Raw genomic sequence first — 19,357 nt, forward strand, 5'->3', positions numbered from 1 at the left:
GCAGCAGGTACCCCCATAGTCAGTTATTTTGATGACTTTTTTGATATTACCAAAGTACTTCTTCACTCATTGATGCTTTTCTTGGATTCAGAAAAACCCTTTAGACACTATGGCCAGGAGTTTTACTTTCTAATTATGGTGGCAAGTGCCATAATGCAAAGGACACCGCCACAAATAGGATACCCCATAGGTTTCTCACACTTTCATTTCCAAGAATAGCAATATTTCAGCATACCTGATGCGCCCAACCAGGGCATCTTGAAAGGCAGAGATTGCTGGCAGCACAATATTGGTGAAGTATAGGTGCAAAGGACAAGATAGGTGACTTTTCTTTTCTGATTGTAGGGTGGAGGTTGTGGGGAGAGGGACATCAGTATGATGGCTTTCAGTGACCATACTGTCTACTCATTCCCCATTACTCCATTCCCCATCCATGCCCTGATCACATTCCTGAACGTGACACTAAGTTCTACCAGTCACACCTATTCTCTACTAGGAGCAGTGTTAATTGCAATGGAAGCGTGAAAAGGCCTTAATTGTTCTTAATTGGGGAAGCTTGAGCCTTAATTCTTATGGTAGCAGGAAGGCAGTAGGTACCCCCAGATGTCAGTCTATTCAATTTCCTCAAGAAATGAAGATTCCACCTTGTGACACTTTTTCCCAGAGCACAATCAGTAGGCCACAATTTTGTAACCTACAGACATGACTGTTCTCAAAATAATGAACCAATATTTCACTGATAGGAAAAAATAGAAGCAAGCAGCAAGATGTCCTTTCCTTTTATAAATAACTTCTCATATCATCTTTGCTTCAAACTCCATTACGACTTCAATTACAATTCTTAGAGTTACTAACATAAATCAGATTTAAACTTTTGAGAACAGAAAATACTGGATATACGCAGACATTTTAGGTGATATTTATGAAGATAGTTTATGTAGGGTTATTGTTTTGAAAATGTACAGCAAATATGTAAGGTTTATACATATATCTCTTTTATTTTTGAGATTGTATTTTGAACTCGTGGTATGTGGATATTGGTGTGCATGTGAGGGGGTTTAATGATTAACTTGTCAGTATTTCTAGTGCTGTATTTTTTGTAAAACCCAGTATTCAGTCGTGTGTAATGGGCTTTTTTTCTTGTAATGAGTTTATTTTATGCATTCCTGAAGGAGGGCTTATGCCCGAAACATTGATTCTCCTGCTCCTCGGATGCTGCCTGGTCTGCTGTGTTTTTCCAGCACCACATTTTTCAACTCTGGTCTCCAGCATCTGCAGTCCTCACTTTCTCCTAGTTTATTTTATGCACATACAGAGTAAACATTGAAAAGCGTTAGCTTGCTTTCAATTAGAATGATCAGGAATTTGTTTTTTGCTTGATCAGGGATTTGGTTTTTTCACCCATACCTTGGAAAGCCTTTGTTTTTTTTTAGTTTGCAGATATTCTGGTGGAAGTTAGATGCATAAAATAGTTTTTCTTGAAGAAAGTTAAGAACTGCCAAGAAATAGGTTAGTTCATTGCAGGGAGTTTAATTTGAAAGCTCAAAACCAAAAGTGCTAGATTAGAATCCTGAAGGGGTTATCTGAAATTGAGAAAGTCTAAATTCAGTTATATGAATATTCAAGGAAGAGGCTATCAAACACTCCAGTCTAGGAATTGAAAGAAACAGTTAAGTTAAACCTAGATGTGACAGAGAAGGGCTTTTCTCTGGTGTTTGAGTACTCTAAAGGAGTGCTGATGGGATAGGTGAAATATTGTATTTTATCTTGTATTATAAAATATTTAAATATCATTTGTAAACAGTTTGGTTTATTCTATTTTGTCTGCACTTCTTTTGCATAATAAATCTTTCGTATTATTAAAACCAAATCAGCAGCATTGCATGCTCATGTTTAAGTGAAAAAACACCTTTTTAAATGTTTAAGAAACAAAAATATGTTCTATTAAACCAGATTTCTGTCTGGATCTGACTTGTACAGCAATATTATCAGTAGGGGTCATAACACAACTATAAGCAGAGACTGTTGTTGAAAACTTAATTTTGTTTCCTTTTCCATGGTTGATGCCTGAAGGTTTCCACTTTTTCTCTTTTGATGTCTGGCGGTTGCAGCATTTTGCACTTCAAAAAGTTTGAGAACTGTTTCTTGTTCTGTTACTAGTACATTATTGATAAAATTTCACACATTTGTGATCCTGACTCAGATTTTTCTATTGGAAATAAATCTGACAGCTGACTTCCAATTAAGTGTTCCCAATGAAGAATATTGCTCATGAAGAAATAATTGAGAAACTACAAGTTAAAAGCTCCTGATTTTCTGTCAACGTCGTTAAGCAAATATTTTCCTGAGCAGCGTTTTTATTAAGCTCCAGTACTTGCCACCAGTGTCCAATTGAAGAGTCCACATTAATGAGGTGCAAAGCAGTATGAGTTCAATCCAGTTGCACATAGTTTGAATTGTTTTCTTCATTGAACTGGATGAAAAGCAACCCTTCACCAGCACCCTCTGTCTTCTACCTTTGAGCCAGTTCTGTCTCCAAATAGCTACTTCTCCCTCTATTCCATGTGATCAAACTTTGCTACCATGAGGAACCTTGTTGAATGCCTTACAGAAGACCACATAGATCACGTCCACCGTTCTGCTCTCATCAGTCCTCTTCATTACTACTTCAAAAATCTCAATCAACTTAGCGAGACACAATTTCCCATGTACAAAGTCACATTGACTATCCCTAATCAGTCCTTGCCTTTCCAAATATATGTAAATCCTGTCCCTCAAAATTCCCTCTAACAACTTGCCCATCACCAATGTCAGGCTCAGCAGTCTAGAGTTCCATGGAAGTCAGACTAGCTTCTTTGAACTAAAGATCAGTGATAGGTTTAGGACAATACTTAGGTGGATCAGTTAGCTATTTGAGATAATATTAAGTAACTAGGGGATAATGCTACCTACTTTAAGCAGACACATGAATTACTGTACTGGTGCCATTTCATCATGATAAAGATCTATGAAGTTAGTAAACTGAGGAAAAGCTGTGTGATGTGATTAACAGTATAAGGAACAAAGTAGGAGATGGTAGGTATTTGTAAGGTGATTGGTTTATTTAAAAGTGACAATCACAAATTGGCCATATATTACCTCACTAATCTGAGACTGATGGTGTATTGACCAGACATTAGCAAACCAGTTAGAGAGATGCCTCTGACCATGCACAGTTGCCAGCAAGAATTAATAAAAAGTTCAGAGAGTAATGAAAAGACTTAACACAGAAAGAAAACTTTAGACGACAGTAGAGAAGCAAGAGAATTGTGAGCTGGTGTCCCAAAGTGGATCAACTAAAACTAACTGCTTTTATTGAATATCACTGTTTTTGTACTTGTTTTGATAAACTTCAGAAATTCGGTAAAAGTTATAAAGTATACTTGTAACAGTATGACTGTAGTACTTCCTTGATACTGGATCTCTCAACTCAGCGTATAATTGTAACTGACTTTGGCAAGCTTCCCTTCATTGTTCAAGAGCATTGAGTGTAGGAATTGGGACATCATGTTGTGGCTTTACAAGACATTGGTGAGGCCACTTTTAGAATACTGCATGCAATTCCGGTCACCCTGCTATCAGAAGGATGTTGCTAAACTAGAAAGGGTACAGAAAAAAATTACAAGGATTTTGCTAGGATTGGAGGGTTTGAGTTATAAGGAGAAACTGGGCAAGCTGTGACTTTTTTCCCCTTGAATGTCGGAGGTGGAGGACTGACCTTTTAGAGGTTTATAAAATCATGAGAGGCATATATAAGGTGAATAGCTAAGGTCTTTTGTTTTAACCAAGGATAGGGGAGTATATAACTAGTGGGCACAGGTTTAAGCTGAGAGGTAAAGATTTAAAAGGGACCTGAGGGGTGTGGTTTTCACAGAGTCGTGTGTGTATGGAATAAGCTGCCAAAGGAATTGGTAAAGGTGAGTAAAATTGCAACATGTAAAAAACATTTGGACATGTACAGGAATAGGAAAGGTTAAGATGGATATGAGCCAAATGAGACTAGTTCAATTTAGAGTACCTGGTCAGCATGGATAAGTTGGACTGAAGGGCCTGCTTCCATGCTATATGACTCTATGAAAGTGAACCCCAAACATCTTACAGAATTTGGGCATAGATCTTTTGCTGTGCCCTGTGAACTTGACTTCAGGCATCTTTAATTATTTCATGTTCAGCTTGTTTAGCAGTTGCACCAGAACCTGATTGTGGTCAATAATGGCTTCTCCCATTGTATGCTCACATCCATAAGCTAGCAGATCATCCACTAGTGTGTTCACTCCGGGAAGCTAACTAGCTATCTCGTTATCTATTTTGATGCCCCTCTGGAGCCATTTAAATACCAAAGGCCATATGCAACCATCTGTATTTCTCAAAGGGCATCCAGAGTGTAGTTATAAAACTGCAGTTTTCATGCAGCTTTACTTTCCAGTAACCATCCTTCACACCTATGGATGTGATAACTTTGGCCCTTGGTCTCAAGCAAACTTCCCTTGATAGTTGGCATTGTGTAGTAAGATCCCTTCAGAGCTTTATCTAGAACCTTTGGGTCGATGCACACTCTCACCTTTCCACATAGTTTTACTGCTATGATTTTGCTAAGCCATTCTGTGGGAGTTTTTTTTTTAAAATTACTTTCTTCTTTACCAGTTCTTCCATCTGGTCTTTCAGCCTGAACTTGAGGGCACCTGGATCTTTCATGGCTGATTCTGAATTGGTTTCACAATCTCATCCACTTTGGGATGTCATTTTCCAGAAAGATATCCTAAAACTGTAAATACTTAAGCTTCTTGGATCCGTTCAACATGTTGAAAATCTTTTTTGGTCCATTGAGAGTTACCAGTTGAAGCTTCAGACTTGCTTTGCCTGAGATCAATGGCTTCTGTTGCTGTCCCTGATCTGAGACGCTAGATCTTGTTATTACATTGGGCTGTTAGAGCAATTTGCCCTCTCAGCACAAGTATATTGCCATTATATAGCCTCAACATTACTTTCAAGTTTGCATATTTAGCTTGCCAGTTTGAGCCACTCCATACAGGTCTGTGAAGGTCACAGTGCACAGGTGATGTAATGGAATGGGAGAAGCTAATAAACACTTTATTTTGGCCTGATATTCTCCTTTTACGGTCATCATCCTGACAGTCATAAACCATTAATCAGGTATTGATCTGAAGGAACAGATCATGTGTATGGCATACAGTAATTCGTCAGATTCTTCGGCTGATATCTTTCCACTGGCTGTATATACCTGCTGTTATGCTTTTTTCAAGCCAAACACATGAGAAAAATTATTTTGCTTCTTGTGGTGAGAATACTGCTTTTCCACGCTAGACATGACTGCTTTTCCTTTGTGATGCCCTCTGCAGTATGTGCATCATGGCCTTTGTCCATGAATGTTCTGCCCTTTGGATCTGGAATATCTATCAGTATAATGCAATGCCTAGTCATCAATATATTCCAGCAGTTAAAACTGTGAAAAGAAAACTGTGGATGCTGTCAGCCAGAACCAAAAACAGACATTGCTGGAAAACATTAGCAGGTCTGGCAGCATCTGTGGAGAGAAATCAGAGTTAATGTTTTTGGCTGAGTGACCGTTACTCAAACTGGAGGAACTCCCCAGTTCTGAGGAAGGGTCATTTGACCTGAAACATGAACTCTGATTTCTCTCCACAGGTGCTGCCAGACCTGCTGAGCTTTTCCGGCAATTTCTGTTTACGTTCTAACAGCTGATTTACAACCACAGCACTTGTTCACATTCAATACCTCTCCTGAAATAAGTTTTTCGTCTCTCAGTATACATGCTCTCACTGTGGGATTTCTTAATGCCTAATATAATCCTGACTTCAATTAGGTTGTCTTTTATTTGCCGAAATTCACAGTATTCTGTGAGCCATGATAATGAAGTCACATATTATTTAGTGGACTTCTTTTTAATCTTGGTCCCTCATAGTGAATATATGTCTTCATAAGTTACATTTACTTAACTTTGAAGGCATGCTTTGAAACCTATCAAAATCTCTACAATCTGTGTTTTATCTTCAGAGAGATTTAGGTTACAATCCATTTTACAACAGTCTCTCTCCAACTAAGCATGTAGCTGCTTCAGTTTAAGTAGATCTGTAATAATTTTCTAATTTAGCAAGTCTGTTTCATAGCACCTTTTGTTTTGGCCAGTCACTATGTCTTATCTAGTGCTTCAGCTGTGGCTTGCTTCGATGTTCCTTTTCAGAAACTTTCAGTGGCAGTTTTCACAGCTCTGAATAGTATCTGTGCTCCTTATGAGTAGCTTATCAGACAGCTCTTCAACTCTCTATCATAGCTGCACTCCAACACAATGTTATGAGCTAGCTCCAGTACCAATAGGCCTGTACTGAGTGCTCTAATGAACTGGGTGCGAGATAATTCTCTGAGGTGAGTGCCCCGTGATAAAGGTCACATAACTACAGCAGGCCTGGAGGCACATTGATATAGTATTGAATTTGTCTCAAATTCAAACCTCTCATTTTACACCTGATTTTGCACAAACTATTCAGAACACTTAAAACACTGTCAGAAACAATTCTATAATTGGCAGTATTAGAAGTGACAAATGGATGCTTTTTTAGCAGTTTTAAATGTGTGTCATTTAGGAGGCATTGATTGTTTTATGTGTGGATGAGAAAAGGGTGATATTTACAATCCACTGATACAAATATTCTGGAAATACTGATGCTTATTTCACTTCTGTATTTTAATGCTATACTGACAAAATAGGCATATAAGCTTCTCAACGCACAATTGCAGCTTTTAAAATGTCCTTTTTGTGAATCACATCCTTCATAGGCACAGCAAGGTAATTGATCAGCAAAGTAACGGTTTGAAGTCGCTTATTTCACGCAAGTCTAATGGTATACCATGTTTTCTGTTTCTTTCAGAAACACTGTGACAGACAGAAAGCTAATTTACGAATCCGTTACAAACCTTCCCTGTTTCAACATGTGGGAACTCATTCTTCATTAGTTGGGAAACTTCAGCCTCTGAAGGTAAACAGAAATTTCTGTGTAAGAGCTTGCTATAGCATATGTTCATGTGCATTAACTGCTTATGCTGTAGGTCATATTTCATATGATGGGATGCTGTTAACAAATGTTCTTATCAGTTCATTTGTAAAGCTACTCAACCAAGTCTTCAGTATTCTGTAAAAAATATCCATCCGCAATCCAAAGACAATCCGAGTTATTTTTCTCCATTTTTAATAACAGAACCAAATTTTACTTCTCACCATAATGAAATTCAATTTACCATATTCAATTCTATTTGATTCTGATTTAATTTAAAACTCTACTCTTCAGTTAATTTCATTTTTTGCTGTTTAGTTACATTTTGCAAAATACCTCCAACTAACAGGACTATTCATGAGAGAGCAAAAGTAATTTCATTGAATTTATTAGGATCACAGTTTTTAAAATCTTTCAAGAGAGGAATAAAAACTTGATTGGGGGAGGTTTACATAAAGCCCCTGTCTCCAGGGTGGGGGGTGGGGAGCAGTGGGTGCCTGGGATCGTGCAGTGAGGCAGTCCCTCAAAAGGTCAGAAAGTGTCTGCACATGCTCACTGTGTCCCCCACCATAAGGGAGGTGATCATGAAGGAATGATGGAGGGGGCAACTTGGGTAATGCTGATGCCTCTGAGCTAAGGACAGATTCTTATAGGGCCCTGAATGATCTTGTCTGTGGCAAGAAGTCTGGGAGAATCATATGCAAGGCCATTCTCAACATCAGAAGCAATAAGTTGCATTTTCCAACAGAGTTCAAAGTGACAACATTCTTGTTAGGGAGCATCCAGATGCCTATTGACAGGGATTATTGCTCATTATCATCCTCATTAACATGGAATATCAACTCATTAATATGCACGTTGCTATCATACCATGGAAGAGAATAACACTAGATGCTAAAAATTCCCGACATGAAAGTCAGACCAAGTACCTTCGTGGAATTTTTTACCTCTACCAAGTCAGCTGAATGGCACCATTTTAACATTTTTTCCAATGATGCAGAGCTAAGTGGAATCCATCACTGGAACTGTGAGGTGTATGGTCTCTGCAGCAAGTCACCACACGTTTCCCTCAACAATACTTCCCAGGCTCCAGTCAGGGCCAACCAGGATAAGAGCTGCATATTCATGGAAACGATCACTTAAATTTTGTATAAGTCACACACTTGATCTGACTTGGATAGATATTGCCATTCCTTCAGTATCTCTTGGTCAAAATCCTGGAATTATCCACCTAATACCACCATGGGAGTAAGAAAGGCTTTACAGTGCCTTTACCAACCCCATGGTATCTAGGATACTTCACCGCAAAATAGTATTGCTTGTCATGTTAAAAGAAAGTAAATACAGCAATCAGCTTATACAGGGTAAGATCAAAGAGCTGATGTGTGCCATGGAATCTTTTTACATCCCCCTGAGATAGTAAATAGTGTTTAATGTCTCATCCTCAATACTTTCTCAATGCTGCACAGAATGATCAGCTTACATTATGTGCTCAAGTCCCAGTGCTCAAACATGCTGAATGTGTCCTTATCAGAGGCAAGTCCTCCTTGGGATGAGTAAATGTGAGTCAGGGATGAGAGTGGTAGAGCATGAGCATTGGTAGGATATGGATGCTGCAGCAGAGATTGTTTGTGTGTGTGGGTAGGAGAGGAAGGGATGGGGTATCAGACGGACAGTGATGTCTCTTACCCTGGTGGAATGGAGAAGGTCAATGTCCTTTCGGCACTGCTGGGTATTTTACTGTATTATGGACACTACTTTGACACTTTGAGACAATATGGACTGCTGTGTAGATATGTAACATCCTGTACAGAGGTCAAATTACTCATCAAATAATAATATATTGAATTCTTCTTTGCTGAATATTAATTTAATGGTACAAAATGGACACAACTATACATATAATCTTCTGGTTCAGGATTATTAAAAAGGAATCAGTGGTGATGGAACTAGCGGCAGTGGAAACATGTTAATGCATGCTGTGTCCATGCTGAAAAATGCTAACAAACCACTGACTCCAACAGAGCTATTAGCCTTGCTTCTATCCTGAGGAACATAATGGAATCAATTATCAGAAACAAACTTGAGGATCACCTGTGATGTGAAGTGGCAAGATAGCTGATGAGCTGAAACTCTTGTGATGTGATACTTATGTGTGTTCCCCTAACATATATAAAAAAAATGACATGTTCATCATGTAGTACCTGTGCTGAAGAATTTAATGATCTTTTAATACAGCACCTAGAATCTGCATATGTATGCTATAACCCAGGCACTTAGGTGCCTGGGTCAAACTAAGCAATTCTGATATAAAAGTAGCATGCTTCCCTCTGTGTCATGCTACAAGCTGTAGAGTGAGACTTTTATTCCATTAGATCACATGCTATGATATGATGATGATACCAAGAGTATGTTTCTTAAACGTATATCACATAACTACTGTGTAACAGAACAACCTATACAAAGGTAATCTAGGTTTGACCATCAATATGGATTCAGAAGGGGAAGATCCCGGCTAACCAGTCTACTTGCCTTCTTTAAGGAAGTGACACCAAGTGGGTTGTGGTATGCCCTATGTCATGATGAGCCTAACTTATAAAAAATATTTTAATAAATATGAAAATCTTCCAAAAATGTCAATGTTGTGAGGAAAACAAGACCAGCTGAAGGAAGAAAGGAGGGTAATATTGAACATGATATGTCAGAGCTCAGTGCTGGAGCCTAGTTTACATATGCAATGTTTCTAATTTACATATATGATCTAGGTTAGAAAGTTTAATGCAAATTGGCTAAGTTTGCAAATGACACCAAACAAGATGGGTAAACACTCTCAGAGGCAGTTTGAAAAATATCAAGTGAGCTGGACAAAATATACAAGTAGACATAGCATTGGTAGATGACATTCAATGCAGATGGGTGTTAAATGCTGCACATATGTACGAAAAATAGACAGCTTTGTAGATAACATTAAGTTGGGGTAAGTTGTATAGCTGGTAGCAGGAAGTTCCAAATGGTCATGGACAACATAGTGGTGGATGCATGTTCAGTTTTGGAAAATATAGATTTAATCACTTTAGATGGAACAAAGAAACACCCAGATATTTTCTTGATTCGGATGGAGTCAAGAGTTGTCAAAACCAAAGAGATTTAAAGGTCGAAATTAGTGCACAGGTTCCAAAATATGATCAAACCATCTAATCGAATTGACCTCTATTTCAGGAGGATTGGAATATAAAAGTGAGGAAGTGATGCTTTAGATAAATGGAGTCTTGGTCTATCCCTATTTGTGGTGATGAGTTTAATTTTGGACACTATGCCTCAATAAAGAGTATAAATCTCTAAAGGCTGTAATCTCAAAATTAGAGCTAAATCAACTAGCGATGGAAATAAAAAAGTATTTTTCCACACAACACACATGGTCCTCCAAAATATCCTCTCCTAAGATTTTGGATGCTATGTCAATTGAAATTTACAAGAATTGAGATCGTCAGTTGGAACTGTAAGTTGCAATTGAAAATTGAACCTTGAACAACAGCTTGTTTTTTAAAATTGGGAATTGGCCTAGAAAGATAAAGCAGGTTGATTACTGCTCTAAGAACACTATAGATGAACTTGCACTGAGATGTCACTATGATCAGGGACTGGCAGCTGTTTGGATGTGGAATTGATCAATCAAGGGAGAGCAAGTGCTGGCCAGCCAACTACAGGTGTTTCTGGTATAATGCGCTGGTTGCATTCCTGTGCAACCTCACGTTATAGAAAATCATGCTGTAGGAGATTGCTATAGAAAATCACTACACCTGTGCAGTTGAAAGTTCGTGATATCTAACCAGCATTCACTATTCATCAGTCGCATTATAGCCAATTTGCATTGACGAAATACGAGTTATGCCAGAAATACCTGTACAGAGAATGTTAAAAGGAAAGGTAAATGAAAGAGGGAATAGGTTTGGCTGGGATATTTTGGTAGAAGGCGCTGTTCGTTTGGAAGCTGCAGGATGTTTTTTGGTTTTGCTTTCCCCTAGTTATTCTCCAGTTAGTGACTTGTTCGAAGTACTGAGGAAAGAACCCTGTCAGCAAGAAATAAGGAAAAGTCTCCGGAGGTCTCAGAAGCTATTTATATTGACCAGTTACTTCAGAATTTAAGCAAGAAACAATCCTAGCTATCTGTAATACAATCCATTCGATGTTGTGAAGGCTTCTTATTCACAGTTGAAATGATTATTGAACCGGCAACTTATGATTCTTTTATTTTCAAAATTTATCCCTTAACTGCGTCTGTTTGTTGGTTTGTGAGTAGAGGTTGTTGATTGAAGAAGACTGAGCTTTAATTTTATGTATTAATTCAGCTAGAGTTAAAGAATCTTATGACTGTGAATCTTTTGTTGATTGTTGATTGTTGACAAAACTAATCTGTTTCATTAATGTCCTTTAGGGAAGGAAACTGCCAACTTTACCTAGTCTGGCCTACATTTGACTCCAGACCCATTGCAATGTAGTTGACTCTTAACTGCCCTCTGGGCAATTAAGAACAGGCAATAAATACTGGCCAGCCAGTGATACTCTCATCCCAGAATGAATAAATAAATAATCCATTAATAGCGAGTCTGATTTGGTCTGGCTTGCTATCTCTGTGTCGTAACACAAGATTGTCAAAATTTGCTTTTTTTTAACAAGCTAGGGATATCAAAGGTTATGAAAATGAATCAATTAAGTTTAAGATACAGATCAACCATGATCTAACCAAATGGTTTAACAGGCTTCAAAATATAACTTTTATTTAGCTGTAGAGCAAAACTAGGGTGAAAACTTATAGGAGTCTGAGCAACATGAGCCATGGCGGGATCTGTGGCAGAATCAGATGAAATGCCCCACATGGCTGAGCTTGACATCGGGAGTATCTTGTTGCCCCTTTTACGCTTTTCACAAGCAGTGAATTCTCACTAGGCAGTGGTGAGTTGCCAAGCAAGGGGTATTATTGTTTGTTAAATGCCTTGCTAATCAACTCACCTCATACATTATTCAGCTTCTACCTTACCAAATGCGCCAAACAAGCTAGACATTGAGCAAACTTGACAAGGGAGATCAGAGCAGGTACCTGGTGAATTCAGCTTTCTGTTTGCTCCAAAACACTCCATGTTGGATACCACAAACCAATGTTTCAGGGCTTGCTCCATGGGCATAGGTCATATGCATTCCATGTCCATGGACATTTAGCATCTGATATGTGCCATTCTCTTCTGAACCCTCATGAGACATGTCCGGTCTACTTTACTGTGGGCTGCTTACCTCATGGAAGGAGCGGCAGGTATTAAGGAAGATGAAAATGAGTGGCACAGACAGGTGGGGAATGATTAGGCAGCCTAAAGGGAATGTAGTGTTAGTGATGTCAAGAATTTGGAATGGTGGCAGAGAGTGAGGGAAGATGTTTCAGGCATTAGTGAGAGGTGGGAGGTGGACATAGCAGCAGAGAAAATGTGAGGTATGAGAGAAATTGGTAGCACTTCACTGGAAGAGTGAAAAAGGTCTTCTACTTTCCTCCTTAATTGCTGTGCGTTTGTCCAAACAGCTAAGACTGCTTTAATCCAGTGGCAATCTCAAATAAGACTGGTATGGTTTGGTGTTGTAGCCTCCAGTGTTAGTCCTGAAGAAAAAGAAAGTCTTCCCTCTGCATTATCCCATCCCCCAGCACCTCCAGGTCCTTGCCTACAAAGCAAGGTGCCAATTTCCCCCATCTACCATGTACAGGGCAAATGTCAGGAACTGTGCAGGGTAGATCTGGGCTGACAGTTCTTGACTATGTGCACTATGGGCTTTTAAAGATGCTGACATCACAAAGGATGCTGGTAAATTCCACTGAGTGGTGAGTTGTTCTGGGAATGCGCCACATAAGCTGGAGCTAGAATCAGACATGACGGATGCCATAGAGGCTGGGTAAGTAGTTAATAGCTGGGTTTGATAAGATACAGTGAGAATACTCAGTGCTGTGTGAAATTTGCATATTCACCCTGTGACTGCGTGGGTTTCCTCCGGGTGCTCCGGCTTCCTCTTACAATCTAAAGATGTGCAGGTCAGGTGAATTGGCCAGGCTAAATTGTCCGTAGTGTTCAGGGATGTGTAGGTTGGGTGCATTAGTCAGGGGTAGGCGTAGGGTAGGGGAATGGGTCTGGGTGGGCTGCTCTTTGGAGGGTCGGTGTAGACTTATTGGGCCGAAGGGCCTGTTTCCACAATGTAGGGATTCTTATTCAACACCTAGATGGTGAAAGTCCACTCAAAATCCTTGACTCAAAACTTGGACTTAGCCAAAAAAAAACCTGAGTTCTACCCTATGGAACAGATTCATATTAGTGAAAGATAATTTTAGAGTTGATTTCCAGGAAGTCCCTCTTCAGATTAAGAATGATTAATACATGTATTAAATTCTTCGGTAATAGAGTTGGCAGCAAAAAACCTGAGATAATTTAAGAAATTATAGCATGAGATTGGGAGGATGAAGATTATTCTTGACAGATGTATCAAGATGGGATGATTAGCCTTTTTCATTTGTAATTACCTGTGACCTTGAAAGACTGACTGTTTTAGCAGATAATTAAAGACTTGCATTTTAGGCTACCCTGACAATCAAATGTGTCTGCTAATAACAAGTTTAAAGAAATGTAGAACTTGGAGCTTTAGCTCTAACTGAACTAGTTGTTTTGGCATAATACAATTTCAGAGTTGTAAAGTGTGGTGCTGGAGAAGCACAGCAGGTCAGGCAGTATCCAAGGAGCAGGACAGTTGATGCTTTGGGCATAAGCTAGAAGAAAGTGAGTTGCTGAAAACCTTACTGCGAAGCTCTTCCAAGAATGCCCACCTAGAAGAAATTCTCCTTCTTCCTCCACAAGGATCTCAGTTACTCTCTCCCACTGCACCCCCAGGTCATCTCCTTGGCCCTAAAGCTCCTTCCCAGCTATGTTCTCCCCAGCCAACCCCCACCCTCCTATTTATCTCTCAATACTCCCTTCCCCCCGACATTGCTGATGAAGGGCTTATGCCAGAAATGTTGACTGTCCTTCTTCTCAGATGCTGCCTGACCTGCTGTGCTTTTCCAGCACCACACCTTTCAACTCTGACTCTTTAGCATCTGCAGTGTCCACAATACAACTTCTGGATAGTAAAATAGTGCATTGCATATTTTCTGGTGCCATTTTGAAAAAAACTAGCATCTCCAGCTAGTTAATGTTTACCAGTTTTTTTGTGTTAATGTCTATTGCTTTTATATTTCAAGCCCTTATTCTAATGATTTTGTTTAAAATATAGGATAAAGATTTTAAGAAAGGATTGTTACACAAAGGACATACAAATCCGACTGCCGAATTGACGTATAGTTTGAAAATCTACCAACAACACAGTCTGGAAAAGGCCTACAAAGGGGATGATTTCTTCTGGGCATTTACTCCAATGGTAGGGGACTTCATCAAATTCAGATTCTATCAACCACTGAAAATTGAAAGGTTGGTATAAGAGTGCATCGATATTATTTGCTGCAGTCTAAATTACAAATAGATTTAACCCATGTTCACATTTTTATCAATTAATATTTTATCATTTCTTCTTTCAATGTAGTCTTGCCCTACTTGTAACTACCTCAGTTTGGATAAATTCCTTCAACTCAAGTATGGACCTATAAACATATGAATTAAGAGCATAAGAAAGGACATTTAGCTCTTCAAGTCTGCTATACCTTTCATTAAGATTGTGACTGATCTGTTGGTGTCCCAAATTTCACATTCCCATCTATTCCTTATCACCTTAGATTCTTGTTAGACAAGAGATTAGTCTCATTCTGTCCTAAAAATATTCAGTGACCTAATTTCCATCATCTTATGAGGCAGGAAGTTTCAAGTCTCACAACCATCAGAGAAGAAATAATTCCTCTCATCTCTGTCGTAAAAGGGTATCCCTTTTCAAACAATGTCCTCAAGTTCTGGACTTGCCCAAAAGAGAAAATATCTTTATTCTTACCATCTTGTCTGGACCATTCAGGATATAAACTTCAAACAAATTGCCCCTCATTCTTCTAAGTTCGAATGAAAACAAACCAGGCCTGCCCAATATTCCCTCATTAGACACTTCACTCATTCTAGATATCAAGCTAGTAAGCCTGCTCTTAACTGTCTCCAACAAATTTACATCCCTCCTTAATAAGACCAAAACTGCAGTTTTTGAAATGTGGTCTTACAAATGCCTTGTTTAAGTGAAGAATAACATTCTACTTTTATATTCAATTTCCCCTTGTTTTAAAAGAAAGCATTCCATGAGCTGCCTCAATTATTTATTGTACCTGCATGCTAACATGTTGTGACTTGTGCACCAGAACATTTAGATCCATCTGTACCGAGCTGTCATTCAGTATTTAAATAATACTGTTTCTTTATCCTTCCTGCTAAAGTGAACAAATTTCCATTTTTCCATACTATATTCTTATTTGCCAGGTTTTTGCGCACTCATTTAACTTATCCTTGTTTCATCTTCACAAAATATTTTTCTACGTATCTTTGTAACATAACTATATATGTAATTTTATATGTAATCTTTACTGGGTAAAAAGATGACATGGTAGTTGAAGTTCTAAAAAGTAAATGTTAAGCTGATGGTGTATATCTGTACTGGTGTGACAATATGTCGCAACATATTAGTGTACATTCATGCTCATGACTCCTCCTGTTAAATGTTAATTTTGTTATAACAAAGAGAACCACAGAAATATACAATCTGAAAGGAAACCAATTTAACAATAATTTTTGTGCAAGCGTTTTGGTACAGCAATCCAACACAAATCCCAAATGTCTCTTTTCTCGTGACCCTGCAACTATTCCTGCTTAAAATGTTTGCACTCTCTTCCCTTAAAATGTATAACGATCTCAACCCCATACTTTTATGTAATGATGTATTTCTTCTTCGAGTTGTAGAAAAAAAGACATGCACTCCTTTCCAGAGAACACATGAAATAAAAAAAAACAAGTGATTCATCAGCAGTATTCACAAACCTTTAAGCAGCAAGTTACAGCGCAATATTGTCTACATCTGTGGATAGGCTAAGCCTCCTCATTCAAAATTGTCACAATTAGGGAGTGGGAACAGGTGAACAGCCAAAAGCAGCATTCTGAAACGAGAGAAATGCATTGACTAAGTCACTGTTTAATGATGTCAGTCAGACTTTAATGCTATTTTAATTTGCCTGGTGCTGGCCTTGACATGGAAATACTATGTGAAGGACAATCAGGTCCAGTAATACAGGGGTGCGCTTGTATATTTCATTAAAGAAAGGTATGGGCCCAGGCTTCTGTCTATCAGTCAGTAATTGCCTACTCTCTGCACCACCCCACTGTCACTATCATTTACCTGATAGTGTGCAAACATTTTCACTGGCTTTCACCCAGCCACATTCTCCTGTTGATTGTTGCTGAGCTGGGCTCCACTCCTGCCCTTAGACCACAATTAAAATCAGAACCTAGAGTCAATCAAGAACTGGGCAAGTATAAGATTAATTTCTGAATAATTCAATAATCTGATCTTTCTGAAGGTTTTCTAGATTGATGCTGTTTTCATTGCTGTGTTTACTGTACCTACCTGTTCAAAATTAATTGGATAGGAAAAAGAAATAACAGCTGCCAATGAAAATGAGTCTTATTGTGTTCAGGGACACTGTTCATAAATGTTTATCAGGTTCATCTGTAATTCTTCTCTCCATTATTTTAGCAAATGCAGTAACTTATTTAAAATAAATGGATAAACACTTCATTATAGGCATGAAGAGAAGGCATTCAGAGAAAGAAGTTAGATGTTTGCATGCTAGCATCATATATTTTAACAGATCAAGCTTTGCATCAGGGAGCGATAATAAAAGTTTGTTTCATATGCTCCCTTATTTTGGCCTGCTTTGTTCCACAGATACCTCTTTAGAAGTGGCAATATGGAACATCCAGGAGATAAGTTTTTCAATACAACAGTGGAAATTCTACCAGTTGATGTAAGTTAATCTTTTACTAAAAGGTTTAGGCAATAAATCTGCATTCACAGCCACCAGACTATGGGGGAACACCATCACCTGCAAGTTCCCTCCAAGCTCCACCACATTCTGAACTGAGGAGAGGAGAGCATGTAAAATACAAGTGCTACCAGCCTACTGCTTTCCCACCTATCTTCAAGCTCTCCATAATGCAGTAGGTGCTTGGATGCAGGAGCTGCCTTTTGTGCATCAGGGGTGCTCTCCTCAAGATGTTACCACCACTTCTTTTCTTCCAACCTGACTCCAAAGCCAGCCACACTCCCAATTCCCTTATTTCCACCCCTGTATTCCCTCTTTGCCCTTAAAAGGAAATGACCTTTCTCTGGAATCCATTAAAGATCTGCACGTCTTTCCTGGCACTGCACACTTCTGTATTCTGGTGCTGCTGCAATGTCTAGAGTGACTAGTTAATCAGTCTGGCCAGCAGCTTTCAAAGGTGAGGTTTTGCCTAACTGACTGAAAATCATATTCTCTGCCTGTTTAGCCTACTGGCTGTAACTTATCGCTACCGGGTTGGCACTTTTTAAATGCATCAGCTGACATAGCTCAAGATGTCCTCAAAAGTGCAATTCTAAATTGGTTTCTTCAATTTTGTTAAAATAATTTCATCATAATGAATTGAATCTTCCTTTCTCTATTTTCAGAAATCTGAATTTGACAAGAATGTTTTGCACAACAATATAACAAAATATCTCAAATACCAAGAAACAGAAGACGGCTACTACAGAATAGGTAACCAGCTAATATTTTTCTGTAGCCAAATCCAATTTAAAAACATGGTTTAAAAATGTGCTTTGAAACAATATCTGGAAAAAAATGCGAGCTAAACATTGCTGTCAGGAAGGTTGGAAAACTAACATTTTACACTTTGTGTGATTTGTCCATTATAACAGACATATCTGAATTATTTTAAATGTGTCTGTGTTTGCAAAAATAATAGACAAAGCATTGTCATGTGAACATATTAAGCACTCATCTACTAATGCTGCAACAACATTTTCAAACTTTTTGTTCATATGATATGTTAGGAATTTTGAAAAAAACTACTACATTTCTTAACCAGATGTACATTCATGGTTCTTGTTTTATTAAGAAAGAAACTAACTGGGAAACAATTCCAACTAATGTCTACCTCTGATTTCATTTACATTTCCTGCAGCTTTGTTCATTACAAACACAAGGGCAAATTTTTCCATCTTTCCCGCCTGGTAAACCTGGCACGGCAGGTGTGGCATGCTCCATATCTGACTTTTTTTCTCTCCACTCTGCCAAAGCAATGCTTTAGGCCCAGCTGGTGTAGATGGAAATTTATCCTGTAGTGAGCACAGTTCAGCCATTCTGCTATAACGCAACAGTTGGGTTCTTTTGGAACCCTACGTTATAGAAAACCGCTACAGAAAATCACAGTGTAGAAGATTGCTAAACCCATTCAGTAGAAAGTTCACATTATCAAAACATTCTTCCCTAATTTGTCAATCATGTTGTAGCCAAATCGTGTTGATGATAAGCATGTTATACCAGAATGACCTGTTTGGGTGCTGGTTGTACTTCGATTATTTCATGGTAATTATCAAAACATTGGAACTAATTTTCGTTTTCAGGAGTGGATGGAAATCCAATAGGTTGCTCATAATATATTCCATTTGGATTTCCTTCCCAATGAGGTCAATGAAAATGAAAACTAATCAGTTTGGTAGCTGGGCAATTGGTTGCTACCTCACTGCTGACACTAGCATCTTTCCTTATATTTCTAGAAAGACTCTTCCTGGGTACATGTCTCATGCACAATAATAAATTAGTTGTTCATTATTTACAACCATTTTCAAATTATATTGGTACAAATTATAAGAAGAAAGATCTCTAAATAATTTTTCATAATTCTTCTTAAATTTCTCAACTTATAGCTTGTCACTGCTGGACAGATTGAGTTATGTGATGATGGGTCATAAAGATTATTAAGATTTTAAGTTTGTTCCTATCTGATCTCAATGAAAGCAGAAAATCAATGCATTACAATTGAAATCACTGCCTCTAACCTAAAAAGAAAAAGAAGTAAATGGAGCCTCTGATGCTAATTATACTCCGGTGATTCCTGCTATTGAGACACTAAAAATGTTAAAAATTTGTAATGGGAGACCCAAGATGGTGGCGGTTTGAGTGGTCTGCTGTGCTGGACTCTGTGCCATACCCCCAGGCAAGGTGGACCTTTACCCCCCTCATCAACCACCCCCAGGAC

General features: G+C 38.5%; 1 protein-coding gene across 1 annotated transcript in view; it reads left to right on the forward strand.

Annotated features, from left to right (window-relative positions):
* LOC132833376 (alpha-1,3-mannosyl-glycoprotein 4-beta-N-acetylglucosaminyltransferase B-like) overlaps positions 1-19,357 on the forward strand; it is a 244,518-nt gene that overhangs the window by 214,266 nt on the left and 10,895 nt on the right. The window contains exons 10-13 of the mRNA XM_060851600.1: positions 6,948-7,055; positions 14,370-14,563; positions 17,004-17,082; positions 17,766-17,853. Of these exons, the coding sequence (XP_060707583.1) occupies positions 6,948-7,055; positions 14,370-14,563; positions 17,004-17,082; positions 17,766-17,853 (469 nt within the window). The remainder of the gene's footprint in view (positions 1-6,947; positions 7,056-14,369; positions 14,564-17,003; positions 17,083-17,765; positions 17,854-19,357) is intronic.

The sequence above is a fragment of the Hemiscyllium ocellatum genome, chromosome 36 (genome assembly GCF_020745735.1).
Source record: "Hemiscyllium ocellatum isolate sHemOce1 chromosome 36, sHemOce1.pat.X.cur, whole genome shotgun sequence".
NCBI lineage: Eukaryota > Metazoa > Chordata > Chondrichthyes > Orectolobiformes > Hemiscylliidae > Hemiscyllium > Hemiscyllium ocellatum.